The sequence below is a fragment of the Carassius gibelio genome, chromosome B8, assembly GCF_023724105.1.
Source record: "Carassius gibelio isolate Cgi1373 ecotype wild population from Czech Republic chromosome B8, carGib1.2-hapl.c, whole genome shotgun sequence".
Taxonomy (NCBI): domain Eukaryota; kingdom Metazoa; phylum Chordata; class Actinopteri; order Cypriniformes; family Cyprinidae; genus Carassius; species Carassius gibelio.
The window spans coordinates 10749978-10769382 of NC_068403.1; the positions used below are offsets into that span (position 1 = coordinate 10749978).

At 40.2% G+C, this 19405-nt stretch overlaps 1 protein-coding gene across 1 annotated transcript; it reads left to right on the forward strand.

Moving 5' to 3' along the window:
* The first annotated feature begins 5705 nt into the window (after positions 1-5705).
* LOC127963892 (neurogenic locus notch homolog protein 1-like) lies at positions 5706-18312 on the forward strand. The gene is made up of 10 exons (XM_052563983.1): positions 5706-6553; positions 6643-6984; positions 10825-10947; positions 11357-11590; positions 11804-11959; positions 12108-12293; positions 16576-16698; positions 17375-17608; positions 17791-17946; positions 18094-18312. The coding sequence occupies exons 1-10, from the start codon at positions 6382-6384 to the stop codon at positions 18285-18287; spliced, it is 1920 nt and encodes a 639-aa protein (XP_052419943.1). The 5' UTR covers positions 5706-6381; the 3' UTR covers positions 18288-18312.
* Positions 18313-19405: the final 1093 nt, after the last annotated feature.

The window sequence follows — 19405 nt, forward strand, 5'->3', positions numbered from 1 at the left end:
TTTTCACATGATCACACTTACATATGTTTTCTGAATGAAATTCATTTTAGACATACGTGAATGGTATTCAGCTATAGACTTTAGTCAGGTAGATGCCATGTTGGTTATAACACTCATTACATTACATTACATTTATTCATTTAGCAGAAGCTTTTATCCAAAGCAACTAAAATTAAAATTAGGCTGTGAGAGACAGACGTTTTTACAATATTTACAAAAATAAAAAAATTTTACTTTCAAAACTTTTTTTATGGAGTTTTTGTCCAATTTAAAGGGTTTTTTTTTTTTTAGGAAAGAAATGTGTCATCTTAAGTTCTGCTGCTGAACTATTAGTATAATCATAATCCACAACAGTACAATCCATTGAACACACTGTACATCCACAGCCTTGACCTCATTCCTGTCAAAACTTAAATATGGCGCTACCCTGACAAAGTTTCATGGATGTGACACTTTCCTATATGTAGTTATAGTATAGTAATACTAATGTGATTAAGTGGGGTATGATCCATGTATGTGTCTCTTTCCTGGTGGGAGATATGGGGGGTGCATTTTCCGGCATTACATTTGTTCCATTTAAGTGTATAAGTTCAGATGAAGCCCATTCAAAAGCCTGTTTTCGACAGGGTTGTTTTTCTCTGCCCATCACCGACCCTCTTCAGTAGAACTCTTGATATGAATCACAGACAGATGTGATTATGATCTACATCCTCCCACACACAGAGTGGCTGGATACTTTTTTTTTTTTTTTTTTTTTACATTTTAAATATTTCAAAACAAGACACTACACAGATTTATTTGGCCACACAAGATATTTTAAAAGACAGCTTCTCTTTCGAATATAATTCGTTTACTTTGTTTCGACTCTATGAAGGACATTTTAAGATTAATTTCGCTGACGAGCACAACCTGGTGACTGGATTAAACTGAAATTATGGGCCACTTATCCATTGTCTCTTCCAGTAAAGTCATCCTTCTCTTTATTTGCTGCTTTAAAATATCACATGGTAAGTATTTACAGTTTATATTTCATAACACATTTCTTGAAAGTGATTAGTTTTTTTAAATGGTTATTGAATATTTCAATTACATTTTTAATTAGTATTCTTGTCTAATACAAAATAAAAATGTAATAACTATTAACTTAATCTTTGAGTTAGTTAATTGTTTGATTAATTATCAGTGTTTACTGGGTACAAACATTTGAGTTGCCAATCAGAAGTGTTCTTTGTAATAAAATCGGTATTGAGTCATGTGACTCATGTCTATATTGGTTCTGCTGTAGTATTAAGTTTAAATGTATACTATTATTGGTTCTTTGCACAGCACTTGAAGTGTTGATGTTTCTTCACAGCTCTGCAGTGTGTGGACCCTGTGAAACCCTGTGTGAACAACGCTGCCTGTGTCACTTTCAGCAATGGAACAGGCTATTGCAGGTAAGACAGGATGACTCTCACATTTAAACTACACTGTCTGAGGCTCAGTGTGAACTGGGGGGAAAAAAATTCTGAAAGTGATGCAGAACCCCATTTCTTTATTAAAAGTGTCATATGATGCTTAATATGTTTTTATGTGTATTTAAATATATTTTAAATATATTTTAGTGTATTTGGTGTAATAGTATATGTCGATATGCTTTAATGTTCAAAAGCATTATTGTAGGTCCTCTATGCCTCGTCTCTCACCGTGTCGTTTTCCAATGTTTGACAGTCTCTCTCTCTCACACGCTAACACACACACATGCAATGTGCAAAACTCTGCATTTGAACATTCAATAGCAAATACTTAAACTAATAACATATTTACAGTAGCTGATTCAGAAGATTGTTGTAGCACAGTCAGAATGACCTCCTCTCCTAGGTTCACAAAACAGTTGTCCATAAAATGCGTTGCTGTTCTGTTGTAAGTTATCTCTTAGGAAAAGATTCCTAAATGCATCTATTTTCTGAAGGCCAAATAAAATGATACACAGCATCTCCCTGACGTGACTGCTTCAACATTAACTGCGGTTACTGAAACCATGCCTTCTTTCTTTGCGTGAACATTTGGGCAGCATTACGCAAATATTCCCACATAATGATGTAGATATGTGTGAGCGTGTTTAACACTAGAATCGCCACGGGGAAATTTACCCCGTGGCTGTTTTTAAAACATACATAAAATATTTTTAATAAAACATTTCAAGTATCCCAGTCACTGACTTTACTAAAATTGTGTGATTTACAATCCCCTGTTGTTTAAAAATGGTTTAGATAAAACCAGATGGAGAGTCTGATGGTGGGGAGATAAAGCATCCTGTATTATGTCGCTCTTTATTCTAATCTGGCTGTTTCCTGAAGAAGAAAATCAGATTTTATGTAATGAATGAAACATTATCTTTCTCTCTATTTTTTTTTTTTACCCAAAGTAAAAAAATGTATTAGTGTTCTTGTATAATTTAGATTATAAATGATATAACTAAGCATCATCCTATGCAATGTGGTGAATTATTAATGGCTCATTGGCTATTTTAGTAATTTAAATAACATAGGTTATCTTAATATATTGATTAATGACATTGTATTATAATAGCCTATTACACCACCCAAATATGTATTTATTTCCTTCTCATTGTCAGTGCAGGATTGTTTATCTTAATACTGACCATTATGAAACATGAATAGTGTAGCCTGCATAAAAAAAGCCTTGAACATAAAACAGTAGGTCAGAAATATAGTTGATGACTAGACATAATCATTTCATGATACATTAATAATACAGTGAAATATGTTCTTAAGTCATATAAAAACAGCTGCCATGTGCGTGGGTAAAATTTACCGACCTCTGGCAGTTCTAGTGTTAAAACGGGGCATTTTAGGGGCGTAGCAGAGTCTTAACTTTGATAAAAAAATATCTCTTTGGATTTGAGACTTTAATCTTTGCGACTTTACAGACCTTCTTTATGCACCAAGAGCTTGTAACACTCCAAAGTGAAAGGAAAAATGTAAATTACATTTATTGTAATTATAATATCAGTATTTTTTAATTCTTATGAGTATTAATATATCAATACTGCAGCGTCGATGTAACCCATCTTGTTTGTAATTTGCAACCAAAAGTTTCGATCTTCTGATTTTCAAACCGGATATTGCCAGGAAAGCAGGTTTTCACAGTCATGCACAAACATTAAGGGGGGGGGGGGGGGGGGTGAAATGTTATTTCATGCATACTGAGTTTTTTACACTTTTAAAGAATTGGATTCCCATGCTAAACATGGACAAAGTTTTAAAAATTAAGTTGTACATTTGAAGTATTATTGTTCCAAAAATACTCCTTCCGGTTTGTCACAAATTTCGTAAAGTTTTTTTCGAGTATGGGTCTGTGTGACGTTAGATGGAGAGGAATTTCCTTATATGGGTCCTAAGGGCACTTCTCCCGGAAGAGCGTGCGCTCCCGTAGAGCAGAGACATTCACTGATATGGGCGAGAGCAAAAGAAGTGTGTTTTTGGTTGCGAGGGCAACCCTGCACCGATTTCCAAAAAAAACAAAAAAACATCAAGGGACCAGTGGACGGAGTTGATTTTTAAAGAGCATTGACGGAGTTGTGCAAGTGTTTTTGTTTGTTCCCTGCATTTCGAAGATGCTTGTTTTACAAACAAAGCCCAGTTTGACGACGGATTTGCATATTGTTTATTTCTTAAGGATAATGCAGTCCCAACGAAAAAGGGTCATGATCGTGTGTTGGAACCGCAGGCGGTACTCAAGATTAACAGGAGATTGAGTGAAAATGAGCATTTCACCCCCCCCCTTTAAACAAACTACAGAAAACTAGAGTAGAGTTGATGTGCCCATCTCCACATCAGCTGTAATTTGCAACCAAAAGTAGCAACTTGTGATTTTTAAAACTGATATTGCCTGGAAAGCGGGTGAGTCAGGCTTTTTAGCAAAGGTTTAGATTGTGCAAGATAGAACTGATAAAACTACAGACCTGTCACTTTTCAATCCAGCAAGTTTCCACTCACTGAGCAAGCCCACAAGTAAGATTAAAACGTTTGCAAATGTTTGGAGATCATGTGCCTTTCTAAAGTCTACATGATAAATGTTTCAATTTCTTAAAATAGTGATGGTTCCCTTTGGTAGGTTCACTTAAAAGGAGACTGAGAAGACTACATGCAGAAATTGAATTTACTGTGCAAACAAATAAGGAAAAATGTGATGGAGAATATCAGAAAGAATAGAAGTGTGTTTGGATGTAACGTGTGCAAACATGCTACCTGAGCTGTTAAGTCATTGGCTTGGACCTTAGAGACAAGTCAGCGTGGTGTGAGCTCTGTAACGTTGGGCTGTTTTGTGCTGTTTTAATAGGAGCCATTTAAAATCGAGAAAGAAGAAAACAGGCTGCATCCGAAGTGCATAATTCCCTACTAATTAAGACTCTCTGCAATATCCTCTTATTTATCTCAGACAATTCAAAAACAACTTAGGAAATGCAAGAAACAATAAATTGTCTGCTTCAAGTTAATGCTGTTTCTTCCATGCCCTTTTCTCAGCTGTTATGTAATTCATTTCTTAATTTTTTCAATTCAGAATTTGATAATGTTCGTAAACAAAGTTCCGTATTCCCCTGTATATACTACCACATGTCACTGTTCACCAAAGTTTGCTGGTGTTGTTCTTATTAACTTTCCTAATCTTGACACTGAGACTATTAAATGGGCGGTAACTAGCATGAAATCTACCACTTCCTTGCTTGACCTTATACCCACTAGTTTATTTAAATCTTGCGTTGATGCTTTGTGTCCTGCTGTTCTCAGTATTATAAATGACAGTCTTACAGACTGTGGTTGTTCCAGCAGCATTAAAGATTGCTGATGTAACCCCTGTACCTAAAAAAGAAAATGTTGCACTGTACAACTTCAGTCACTTTTGTCCTATTTCAAATCTCCTGTTTTAGGCTAAATTACTTGAGTGTATTGTTGCCTCTCATTTATGTAACCATCTCACAGTTATTCTTTTTGAACCTCTTCAGTCGGGTTTATGTATATTGATGGCTTCTGACTCTGGTGCAACATCTATTCTTATTCTTCCTGATCAAAGAGCTGCATTTAATTCTGTGGATCACAGTCTACTACTTACTTGCCTTTGAGTGTTTGTTATGTCTGGGACTGCTTGAGGTCTTATTTTACTGAACTCTCCCAGTTTGTTTCTATGGGTGGTTATACAGTAGGTCTGAGATTAGTTCTGTCTCAACTGGGATCCCTCAGAGGTCAGTTTTAGGTCCTTTACTTTTTAACATCTATTTGTCACCTTTAGGGCATCTTTCATTACCATTTGTATGCCAACTACACACAGATTTATATACATTCAAAACCTCATGAGTGCCTTGACGTTGCTTATTTGTCTGACTGCATTACTAATTAAGAGATTACAATATGGATGGATAATCATTTCTTGTACGTGAACGGTGGTAAAACTGAAGTTATGCTCATTGGTTATGTCTGTTCCTCCATTTATTATTTGTTTATTATTATTATTATTAGTAGTAGTAGTAGTAGTAGTAGTAGTATATAGTAAGCAAAAGTGTATGTGAAAAAAGAAGTATGTCCGAATACACAGTACTTCTAAAGGATAGGCCAAAAGTACCCAGATGACCTAACTACTACCTAGATTCTGAAGTGTGCATACGATGGATACTTTACAATCCAATGAGGCCTACAGGAGGGAATTTGTGAATGGCAGTGAAGAGTTGCAACTGATGCTGGAAGGTAACGCAGTATGACAGCATGACCAAAATAGCATGTCAAGATTATTTTCATTCTACACACATTCATAGTATATAGAACATATTTTTTAGCTGTCACAAATTAATTACTTGTCAAAAATAAGTACCTACTCAAGAGTACGTAACTTCAGATGCAGCCAAAGGGCATATCCCAGATGTTCGCCAACCCTGGCATATCCCATAGTCACTTGACAAGTTGTCTGTTTACGTAATGTATTTTCTGTATTTGACCCAAGTGTTCAAGTGGACAAAAAGACGTTGTAGGCCCTGTCCCACATGGCAAACTTCACATGCACGTTTGGTCTTTCAATTGCCACTATCCATTAAGTCCATGAAACTGTAGGTTGTCCCCTTCATCATTTTAGCACTCATAAGTGTGCTTGCAGCTTTAATTAATAATTATATAAGAAACTTTTTAATTCACTTACAGCCTGATCTCTATTATTTGGTATAAATAATCTGTTAAACGATAAATAATCTGATTCACTTAGAGACTGTGAATAATATTTGTGATTGTGACATTTCTGTGTGTCAGGTGTTCTCCTGGTTTCTTAGGTGAGTACTGTCAGCATAAGGACCCATGTACTGAGGGATATTGTTTGAATGGAGGAAAGTGCACCATGATCACCATAGCCAGAGTACCCCAGCGTGGCTGTGTGTGTCCTCTGGGATACTCTGGGGTGCGATGCGAGTTAAATGACAATAACTTTGACAATCCTTGTACCAATGGGGGGAAGTCCTTGCTCCTCCCCAACAACCAGTACAAATGCCAGTGTGCCCATGGATGGACAGGTCAGCTCTCTCTTGGTCTCTCTCTTCTAAACTCACATATTGACTCTTTTGTTGTTGCTTTTGATCTACAGTTGACATTTTCTCCTCAGGTCAGCATTGTGAGCAAGAGGACACATGTCTGTCCAGCCCATGTGCCAACGGTGGTATCTGCTATACTCTGCCCAATCGTGAATTCACTTGTACCTGTCCTCCTGGTTACCATGGCTCCCGTTGTCTCAATGACACAGATGAGTGTGTTTCCTTCCCGTCTCTGTGCAAGAACGAAGGCGTGTGTCTGAATACCCCAGGCTCATATCGATGTAACTGCCAACCCGGCTTTACCGGCCTCCACTGTGAGATGATTTACGTGCCCTGCTTTCCATCCCCCTGCCTCAATGGTGGAACCTGCCGGCAGATGACAGACACAACTTATGTATGCCACTGCCTGCCAGGTTAGTTCATGAGGAGGGAAAATATAAATAAATTTTAATAATAAAATATCTGAGCTATAGAGCCTCTAAAGTTGCAGGACAATGTCCACATTTTATGAATTAGCCGTAAACACTTGATGATTTAAAATAATGCGTTCCTTAAACTGTCCCAATTCATCAAAAAAAATATTTTGAACAGGCACTAGAAGAAGAGGGTGCTTTGGGTGCTCAAGCCCCTGCCCTTTTTCTAAAATGAACCAAAAGTGCCATTTTCTCAACAGTTATAAACAATGTTATTGTGGTCGATCTTGGGTGTACAAAACATTAATGAATGGCTCAAAACATGGAAAATATGTTTATTTTTACTGTGTTTAGTCTGTCAGTCTGAGATGTTGTTGCCATTTCGTTTGTGAAGGGACAGTAAAATCAAATAAAAAGAAACTGCAACCATGAATTGTCAATTGTAGCCAACAACCTTATGCCTCATTCAAGACAGTTACCTTTTAAGTACTGTGACGGGGTGAAGAAGCACACGACACGAGGATCAAGGTAAGTTCTCCGAAGGGTGGATTTTATTGTGATGGTGAATGGGGGAAATAGCCAACGTGAGGGGTTTCCGGTGCTCAGCGCTCGGCCTTCTCTTGTCCTTCTGTGCGCAGTGCTGTGTGGGTCCATGAAGTCCATGTACTTTGAGGGCTGGCGGTCACACGCTGCTGTCTGGAGAGAAACACAGAGAATTGTTAGCCGAGTCTTTTGGAGACATCTCTCACCTCTGTGTTCGTCGACGCTGCTTAAAAAGCCCGTCCCTGATGGGCTGCAGGTGTGACCGCTCAGTCCGTAATGAGCAGGTGCAGGTGTGCCTGCTCTGTTTCCAGGGCGCTGCTGTTGAGAGCAAGGGGCCTATGTCACCCCCCCCCCCCCCCCCCCCAAGTGTCGTCCTGTCCCTGTGGAGAAGTGGGGAAACTGGGGGATGGGCGGGGAGTGGAATCTGACAGACCTGCCAAAGCTGACCATATCCTCGAGAGATCATCGGTGTTCGCGTTGGCCGTCCCCCCCGGTGTTGTATGTGAAGTGGAAGTCCTGGAGCACAAGGAACCACCTAATCACCCTGACGTTGTTGTCCTTCGCTCGGGCCATATACTGTAGAGGGGCATGGTCTGTAATCAGGGTGAATAAGAGTTCATCAACCCGCAGCATTGGGTAGCCGTCAAACTCCGAGACTTCGTTCAGGCGGCGGAAGTCGTTGCAAAAGTGGAAGGTGCCGTCGGGCTTTGGAACCATGACGATGGGGCTGGACCAAGGGCTGCGTGATGGTTTGATGGTCCCTAACTTCAACATCTCCTGTACCACCTCCTCAATGGTGTGTTGCCGAGCTTCCGAAACATGATAGGGCCGCTGCCGGACGATCACTCCGGGTGCTGTGCGGATATCATGCTTGAGTACGTGGATCCGCCCTGGCTGGGGAGAGAACACATCGGTGAACTGACGGACTAGGCATTGCAGCACCGACTTTTGGGCGGCTGAGAGGTGGGGATCCATGTCCACAGCCACAGGAGGTTGCTGAGCGAGGGCTGCAAGCTGGGGCCTGGTCCCGACCCAGCGCTTCAGAAGGTTCACGTGGTACAGTTGGTCCCCTTTGCGTCTTCCGGGCTGCCGGACTCGGTAGATGACAGGGCTGATCCTTTCCGTGGCGATATAGGGACCTTGCCAGCTGGCCAAGAATTTACAGGCGGCAGTGGGGACTAGGACCATGATGTGGTCTCCTGGCTGAAACTCCCGTGGCTGCACCTCCCTGTTGTAATGTCATTGCTGGGCCTGCTGGGCTTTGGCAAGGTGCTCCCGGACAATGGGCATGAGCCTGTCAATCCTCTCCCGCATCTCTCGGACGTGCTCGATGGTGGAGTGTAGGAGGGCTGGCTGCTGTTCCCAGGCTTCTCTAGCAACGTCAAGCAGGCCGTGGGGATACCGGCCGAAGAGGAGCTAGAAGGGGGTAAACCCGGTGGACACCTGGGGTACCTCCCAGAATGCTGAACAGGACATAGGGCAGCATCTTGTCCCAGTCGTGCTTGTCTTCAGCAGCCAATCGCCGCAGCATCTGCTTCAGTGTTTGATTGAAGCGTTCGACCAGGCCGTCCGTTTGCGGGTGGTATACAGTGGTGCGGAGCTGTTTTATCTGGAGAAGCTTGCAAAGGTCAGCCATCACCTGGGACATGAAGGGGGTGCCAGTGGGACTACCAGCAAAGTTTTCTCCTCCCCCCTTCGCTGTGCAACACAGTACAGCAGGCCGTTTTTGACCACGAAGTGAGGTGTTTCGTGGGGTGCCGGTTGGAGGTCCTTCCCATCGGCCCTCACTTGGGCCCAGCAGTGTTTGAGGCGGTCGTCCTCATGCTGCTCTCGGGCGAAGGCCCCAGCCCCAGTCACCTGCTGGAAGAGGTAGGTGTATAATAGAGGTTAGGGTTATGATGGGAAGACTCACCCTGATGGGCAGTCTGGCTTTGGGTTCCGGCCGTGGAGGAAGGACAGTTGGCCAGACAAGAGTCACCATGCTGCCTGAATCGAGGAGGGTGAGGACCAGCCGGCCATTTATCTTCACTTCCGCCCGTGGGGCCTGCTTTGGAGTTTCCACGTGTACGGCACAGCCTGCCAGCCAAGCGCGTCAAGGGGAGTGAGGAGCTTCAGTGGGTATGGGCTCATCTTGTGGCCTGGGAACCGCCGGCCTGCCGACTGGTCGCTGGGTGCCCGCCGGCACGCGCCGCTCCTGGACCAACCTTTGGTTCGTGCCGCTCCTGGACCACCCTTCGGCACTCGCTCCCCGGTCTCCCGGTGTTGGGTGGCCTCCGCCAGCTCGATAGCCTCCACCAGCTCGTCGATGTTGGTGGGGTTCTGCATACCGCCCGCTTGCCGGAGAGGGTGGGGAAGGACCCGTAGAAGGCGGTCCACTACTATGCGCTCCGCTACCTGGTGTGCGGTGGGAGCCCCGGCCAGTAGCCAATGTTGGGTGAGGTGTGAAAGGTCGGTCACTTGCACACGGGCGGGCCACCATGGGTTGTAGGACCAATCATGGAACAGTTGGGCGGCACTAATAGTAGCGGAGTTTGCAGGGCGGCCACCATGCCGAGGGCAGCGAGCTCTCGTTCCGTTTCCCCCTGTCGGGAGGCCATGTGGTCCATAATCTGTTGCTGGCGGATGCTCACCTCGGTGAGGTGCTTCAACAGATCCTCCATTGTTGGGGGAGGAGCGCCACCTGGGGAAACAGGAAGGGGACGTGAGAAAAACAACCCGGGAAAAAAACATCCGTCAATAAACCAAGTAAATGGTGATAGTGATGCAGTGGGATCCCCTCTGTTTCCAGGGCGACGATGATGAGAGCTCGGGACACGCGTCACAGTACCCACAAATGAGAATACAAATATTGAAATATATTAACTAGAGAAAAAAAAATTTATAAAAGAAATCAGAATAGAAAAAACTCAATAAAGACTACAAAGGCAATACAGGCAAGTAGGAACAAAGAAAAAAGTATTTTATCAAGTCTTTTGTAGGATTCAGATTTCTTGTTTAGCTTTGTGACAAATTTATCAGTGATGCTATTAAAAAACATTGACAAAGTTTTGTCTGATATCAGAATCCATTTCTGATGACTTGTCTGCATGTTTTGCGTGAGGTGGATATTTTTATTTCCAATTTCAGACTATTTCCGATTTTGGATGTTAAATAAAATTCACCTTTATTTAATACACTATATAAAATACAGATTGTCTTAATGCAGCTGACCAGTGATAAACAGGAATGTTTGGATAGAAACAATTATGGAAACCCAGAGGGCTGCATGATAAAAGGCTTTATTTTTCCTGTAATCAGGTTTTAGTGGACAAAACTGTGAGGTGAACATTGATGATTGTCCGAATCACCGCTGTCAGAATGGAGCCACATGCATGGATGGAGTGAACACTTACAACTGCCAGTGCCCACCTGAATTTACTGGTATGAAAACAGCTTTATATAGTGTGTGTGTGTGTGTGTGTTTGTGTGTGTTTATGTGTGTTTGCTCCATTTCCCTTTCCATTAGTGGAAATGCCTCACAGACACTGATTGAAAAACTAATCGAATATTTGGAATTAGGTTATTGGCTTAAATATGCAGTAAAACAGATTCATGAACAAATCAATTTGGAACAAAATCTCTTTTTTTTTTTTTTTTTTTTTTTTTTTGATTTAAATAATTATTCACTGATTCGAAGCAAAATCTGGCACAAGCTGAAACTGGTGAATTGTTTTTAAACAATTTTGAATAATTCCCTATGCAAAATGATTCAGGCTTCTCTGTTAGTGTAAACCTCTTTTGAAACATCCTTCAAATGGTTTTACTGAAATCATGACCCTTTCATTTGCAGGTCAGTTTTGCACTGATGACGTGGATGAATGCAGTCTGCAGCCAAACCCCTGTCAGAATGGAGGCATGTGTAGAAACACACTCAGTGGCTACAACTGCGTGTGTTTGAACGGCTGGGCCGGCCCTGACTGCTCTGAAAACATTGATGACTGCGCAGTTAAGGCCTGTGCTGCCGGCTCCACTTGCAAAGACCGCGTGGCTTCCTTCATTTGTAGCTGCCCTCCTGGCAAAACTGGTCAGTAAAAACTACCACAAAGCCTAAAAAATGACTCTTAGACACTTGATCACTTCATTCATGAGCTCAAATGACTCTTACACCAAATCTCAATATAGACCACAAGTTTTTACAGTGAAATAATGCATCTCTAAAATAATGTTTTTTCATACTACAATATAAAACCATCTCAGATCAGTTGTAGTATTCAAAGTGATTATTTCTGTGTTCAAGGTTTGCTGTGTCATATTGATGATGCCTGCACCAGTAACCCATGCAAGATGGGAGCTCAATGTGACACGAACCCCATCAATGGCAAGTTCAACTGTAACTGCCCCTCAGGGTACAAGGGCAGCACCTGTGCAGAGGATATCGACGAGTGTGTGATCGGTGAGACAGTTTGCAGGACTTTTGTCTGTCTGTGTTTCTCAGTGTGTTACTTTATTTCTATTCATCATTTCTTGCACACACATTTACAGTATTTTATGCATTTCGTGTCTTGCCTGAAACTTTCTAACCCTCTTCTTTGGCACCCCAGGACCAAACCCATGTGAGCACGGTGGTTTGTGTAAGAACACAGTGGGCTCATTCACCTGTAACTGCACTCCAGGTTACACAGGTCCACGCTGTGAGCAGGACATCAACGAATGTGGCTCTCACCCCTGCTATAATCACGCCACCTGCTTGGACCAGATAGGAGGTTACTTTTGCTTATGTATGGCAGGTACTTAGATACGCTCTCACACACATTATAATCAGGTGCAAGATATAGAAGCAGATTGGTCTCAGTAATAATTTATGCATTTATGTGTGTGGGACCACCATTACTCATTTGTTTGACTTTTAGCATTTAGTAAGCATGTACTTTTAAATGATTTATGTACTGTGTGTAACACACCCAGACAATCCACATTAAATTGGAGTAAATTCCCTATAACTAGTCTCTGAAAAATCTAAATAAGCATGATTTATATGCATTACCATGTGTTTCTAAATTTGAATCTTAGATTTGAAGATTTGCAGTTTCATATTTACAGTTTTTGCAGTGTTTGTGTAAAGGTAATGCTTCTGCACTCCACTGCTTCACCAGCATTTCCAGAAAGATACTGAAATGAAGGGAACAGCACAGTAACTTTAATAAAACTATTAATAGTTTTAATGGTGTTTTAATGGTGTGGGAAAAAATTGAAATGGGGAGGGGAATGAAATGGCATATTAAGGTATAACTTTGAAAAGCACATATTTCAAAGTGGAGGGCTATTTTTTTTTATAAATTTTTTTATGTAGGTGTAATGATTTCTCTGTACTGGAGTTTACTGAATAAAATATATAAACCATAAAATGATGTGTGAAAACATGGAAAAATATCAGAACATGACTGATATACAAAATAATAATAATAAAAAATACAGGTGCTGGTCATATAATTAGAATATCATCAAAAAGTTGCTTTATTTCACTAATTTCATTCAAAACGTAAAACTTGTATATTATATTAATTCTCACACAGACTGATATATTTCAAATCTTTATTTCTTTTATTTCTTTTAATTTTGATGATTATAACTGACAACTAAGGAAAATCCCAAATTTATTATCTCAGAAAATGTTCATATTGTGAAGCGGTTCAATATTGAAGACCCCTGGTGCCACACTCTAATCCGTGAATTAACTCAAAACTCCTGCGAAGGCCCTTAAATGGTCTCTCAGTCTAGTTCTGTTGGCTACACAATCATGGGGAAGACTGCTGACTTGACAGTTGTGCAAAAGATGACCACTGACACCTTGCACAAGGAGAGTAAGACACAAAAGGTCATTGCAAAAGAGGCTAGCTGTTCACAGAGCTCTGTGTCCAAGCACATCAATAGAGAATCGAACGGAAGGAAAAGATGTGGTAGAAAAAAAGTGTACAAGCAATAGGGATAACCGCACCCTGGAGAGGATCGTGAAACAAAGCCCATTCAAAAATGTGGGGGAGATTCACAAAGAGTGAACTGCAGCTGGAGTCAGTGCTTCAAGAACCACTACACACAGACGTATGCAAGACATGGGATTCAGCTGTCACATACCCTGTGTCAAGCCACTCTTGAACAACAGACAGCGGCAGAAGCATCTAAAGACAAAAAGGACTGGACTGCTGCTGAGTGATCCAAAGTTATGTTCTCTGATGAAAGTAAATTTTGCATTTCCTTTGGAAATCAGGGTACCAGAGTCTCGAGGAAAAGAGGAGAAGCACACAATCCATGTTACTTGAGGTCCAGTGTAAAGTTTCCACAGTTATTGATGGTTTGGGGTGCCATGTAATCTGCTGGTGTTGGTCCACTGTGTTTTCTTATGTCCAAGGTCAACGGAGCTGTATACCGAGAAGTTTTAGAGCACTTCATGCTTCCTAGTGCTGACCAAACTTTATGGAGATGCAGATTTCATTTTCCAACAGGACTTGGCACCTGCACACAGTGCCAAAGCTACCAGTTCCTGCTTTAAGGACCATGGTATCCCTGTTGTTAATTGGCCAGCAAACTCGCTTGAGCTTAACCCCATAGAACATCTATGGGACATTGTGAAGAGGAAGATGCGATATGCCAGACCCAACAATGCAGAAGAGCTGAAGACCACTATCAGAGCAACCTGGGCTCTCATAACACCTGAGCAGTGCCACAGACTGATCGACTCCATGCCACGCTGCATTGCTGCAGTAATTCAGTCAAAATGAGCCCCAACTAAGTATTGAGTGCTGTACATGCTCATACTTTTCATGTTCATACTTTTCAGTTGGCCACGTTTTAAAAAAATCCTTTCTTTGTATTGGTCTTAAGTAATATAAAAATGTTCTGAGATACTACATTTGGGATTTTCCTTAGTTGTCAGTTATAATCATCAAAATTAAAAGAAATAAACATTTGAAATGTATCAGTCTGTGTGTAATGAATGAATATAATACCTTAATTCCTCAAATAAATGCCGGGGCCTTATTTACCTGAACTGCAGAAGGTAACAGGCTTTTATTTGAAGCAGGCTTTTATTAGAGGCAGGCCTTTATTTCTAATTCAATCTGTTTGATAAATAATTGTTTTAAATAACCAGTTTTAAATTAAAAGCGATAGCGTTTCAGTGGAAAGAAATCATAACATTAGCACAGAATCAGTTCAGAATCAATCACCAAAAGGACCAGTTCAGTTCAGACGCTCTGTGTGTCAGTCTGCTTCATGCTGAATCACACATGCGCAGTATCATCAGCTCCTCAGTTCTCGAATTGGACGCGTCCGACAGAAACGGTTCTCGGTTCAGTGTACTGGTGAACCGAAAACTGATGCAACCGGTTCTTGACTCGAGAACGAGAAACGCTCCAGCAGGGGGCATGTCTGTTCGTTATCTGGCTCTGCTGCACAAATTTTCCCCCGGCCTTTATTTATCTGTGTTGACCACGCCCCCGGCCACTTTAAGAGGTCCAGCGTTTATTTGACTACCGGCTTTTATTTGAGGAATTACGGTATACAAGTTTCACTTTTTGAACTTAATTAGTGAAATAAATCAACTTTTTGATTGATTTTCTAATTATATGCCCAGCACCTTTATAGTTGCAAGAAGCAATAGGGCTTGGGCGTCGTGACGTCATTACTTGGCGTGGCCGCCACGTTGACTGCCTCCTTTACTGCCACTCGGACTACTGCGCAGTGTTTAGACATACTCCCTCTAATCCGTGTGTCTTAATTTGATTAATTAAAAATCTATTTTAACCATTTTCAACCGTTGCTGTATTGTGGGGTGTAATAGCGCAGCACATAATCGCCATGGGGAAAATAAAATGAGAATGGATTAACTTTACACCACTTTCCTGCTTGGAGGCGCGACTACGGAGACCATAACATTTGAATATTAATTTATATAGCTTAAGTCAACATTGAAAATAAGGGAAATTTCTCGAGTTACTCATCCAAAATACGGGAAATTTCAACATTCATCTTTTTGTTGCTATCCTTCTGCTGACAGCAAAAATTCGTACTATAAAACTGCCCTTTGTGTAACTTATTACACAAAGGGCAACGCTGTTTAGCTTTGTTAACTAGATGTTAGGGCTGTGCAAAAAAATGAATGTGATTTTCATGCGCATCTCGCCGTCTGTAAAAACGCTCCTGTGATTATAAGTACATCTCCAGCATGTGCGTTCTAGCCCTATCACGTTTCCAGGAGGGCTGCGTGCGCTCAGCTGCTGTCGAATTACAACACAGGAACCGCTGGCCCAATCAGAAGTCGTTACGTATTTCTGAAGGAGGGACTTTATAGAACAAGGAAGTCATCACCCCGTTTTTATGACAGTGAAAAGAGCGGTATACAGATAGGTGAATTGTGTGAAAAATACTGTGTTTTTTTACACGTGAAACATGAATGCATGTTATATTGCACACTGTAAACACAACCAAAGCTTCAAAAAAGCGCAAATAACAGGACCTTTAAATGTTCCCCACTTATACAATAAAAATGTGCAATATCCTTATATTTACTTAGTACATCCCTGCATCTTACTCAATCCTATTCCATTATCATTTATAGCACAAATTTGTATACACTTATTTATTTGGCTAATTTCTTTTTATTTTTGGGGGGGTCTGTGTGTTGTTGTCTCTGTGTACTGGAAGCTTATGTCACTAAAACAAATTCCTTGTATGCGCAAGCATACTTGGCAATAAAGCTGTTTCTGATTTTGATTCTGATTCTGAATAATTTTTTGTCTGATATCAGAATCCATTTCCGATGACTAGACTGCACTTTTTTTTCCCACACCATTTGGTTTTGTGTGTAGTGGATATTCTATTTCAGGTTTCAGACTATTTCAGATTTTGGGTGTTAAATAAAATTCAAGTCAAGTAACCTTTATTTAATACACTATATACAATAAAGATTGTCTAAGAGCAGCTGCACAGTGATGAACAGGAATGCTTGAAAAGAAACAATTATGGAAACCCAGAGGGTTGCATGATAAAAAGCTTTATTTTTCCTGTAATCAGGTTTTAATGGACAAAACTGTGAGGTGAACATTGATGATTGTCCGAATCACCGCTGTCAGAATGGAGCCACATGCATGGATGGAGTGAACACTTACAACTGCCAGTGCCCACCTGAATGGACTGGTATGAAAACAGCTTTATATAGTGTGTGTGTGTGTGTGTGTTTATGTTTGCTTATGTGTGTTTGCTCCATCATTTCCCCTTTCCATTAGTGGAAATGCCTCACAGACACTGATTGACAAACCAATCGTTTTTGAAACCAATGTTTTTTAATTATTAAAAAATAAATATAATAATAAAAATAAAAGCTCTATGGTTTAATATTTAAAAGCAAAAAAACAAAGAATTAGCATAGTTTGAAAATTGTTATTATTATAAAAAAAGTTTTATTAATGAATACTACAGTACATACTATTATTGTAATAGTAAAACATTAGGCTGGATTCTTTAATTTTTATATTTTAATAATATGAAAATCATATCTTGAATTACCCTGTTGAAAATATTCACATGACTTAAAACTATATGAAAGAACATTTGGAATTAGGTTGTTGGCTTAAATCATGCAATCAAACAGATTCATGAACTAATCATTTTGGAATAAAATCTATTTTTGTGTGATACAAATAATTATTCACTGATTCGAAGCAAAATTTGGCAAGCTGAAACTGGTGAATTGTTTTTAAACCAGTTTGAATAATTCCCTATGCAAAATGATTCAGGCTTCTCTTTTAATGTAAACCTCTTTTGAAACGTCCTTCAAATGGTTTTACTTAAATCATGAACCTTTCATTTGCAGGTCAGTTTTGCACTGATGACGTGGATGAATGCAGACTACAGCCCAACGCCTGTCAGAATCGAGGCATGTGTAGAAACACACTCAATGGCTACAACTGCGTGTGTTTGAATGGCTGGGCCGGCCCTGACTGCTCTGAAAACATTGATGACTGCGCAAATAATCCCTGCACCGCTGGCTCCACTTGCATCGACGGCGTGGCTTCCTTCCGTTGCAGCTGCCCTCCTGGAAAGGCTGGTCAGTAAAAACACTTGATCACTTCATTCATGAGTTCAAATGACTCTTACACCAAATCTCAATATAGACAACAAGTTTTTACAGTGAAATAATGCATCTCTAAAATAATGTTTTTTCATACTACAATATAAAACCATCTAAGATCAGTTGTAGTAATCAAAGTGATTATTTATGTGTTCAAGGTTTGCTGTGTCATATTGATGATGCCTGCACCAGTAACCCATGCAAGATGGGAGCTCAATGTGACACGAACCCTGTCAATGGCAAGTTCAACTGTAACTGCCCCTCAGGGTACAAGGGCAGCACCTGTGCAGAGGATATCGACGAGTGTGTGATCGGTGAGACAGTTTGCAGGACTTTTGTCTGTCTGTGTTTCTCAGTGTGTTATTTATTTCTATTCATCATTTCCTACACACAAATTTACAGTATCTTATGCATTTCATGTCTTGCCTGAAACTTTCTAACCCTCTTCTTTGACACCCCAGGACCAAACCCATGTGAGCACGGTGGTTCGTGTAAGAACACAGTGGGCTCATTCACCTGTAACTGCACTGCAGGTTACACAGGTCCACGCTGTGAGCAGAACATCAACGAATGTGGCTCTAACCCCTGCCAAAATCACGCCACCTGCTTGGACCTTAAAGGAGATTACATTTGCTTCTGTATGGCAGGTACTTAGATGCGCGCTCACACACACTGTAATAAGGTACAAGATATAGAAGCAGATTGGTCTCAGTAATCATTTATGCATTTATGTGTGTGGGACCACAAGTATGCAAAAAAATGTCTTCCTTTAAATTCTAACATGTCCCTGAAATGTACTTTTAATTGATTTGTGTACTGTAAGTGTATAACACACCCAGACCATCCACATTATATTGGAGTAAATTCCCTATAATTAGTCTCTAAAAAAAATCTAAACGAGCATGATTTATATGCATTACCATGCAGTTTTCACAGTGTTTGTGTAAAGGTAATTCTTCTGCACTCCACTGCTTCACTAGCATTTTCAGAAAGATACTGAAATTGGAGGGAACAGCACAGCAACTTTAATAAAACTATTAATAGTTTTAAGTGTGTGGAAAAAATTTAAATTGGGAGGGGAATGAAATGGCATAACAAGGTCAAAGTGGAGGGCTACATTTTATTATATATATTTTTTAATGTAGGTGTAATGATTTCTATGTACTGGAGTTTACTGAATAACATATATAAGCCATAAAAGGATGTGTGAAAAAATGGAAAAATATATGACTGATTTACAAAATAATAATAATAATAAATACAGGTGCTGGTCATATAATTCGAATATCATCAAAAAGTTGATTTATTTCACTAATTCCATTCAAAATGTGAAACTTTTATATTGTATTAATTCATTACACACAGTCTGATATATTTCAAATCTTTATTTCTTAATAAAGGCTTATTATGCAGCTCATTATGCGGGTCTTTGTCTTCTCAGGTGTAAATCAAAATGATATTCATGATAGTTGACGCCTACTCGCATATGACTTTTACAAACAAAAAGTGTCTTAGAAAATTTAAATCAAAATATTGTTTTCTGTGACCTAGTAAACAAGATGATTTTCACATCATTTATTTATAGAAACAATCTAGGCTAAAAGCTCCAGTTCTCAAAAGTCCCAGGAACCACTGTTCTGTATCTGTTTTATGGCCTTACTCAAGTGATTTAACATTTTTAGTTTTTCACTAACCACGCATAACACATGCTGCTCACATATTATTATAGCCCAGTTTGTGCTTATTACAGTGATATTTAGATGTTTATAAGCA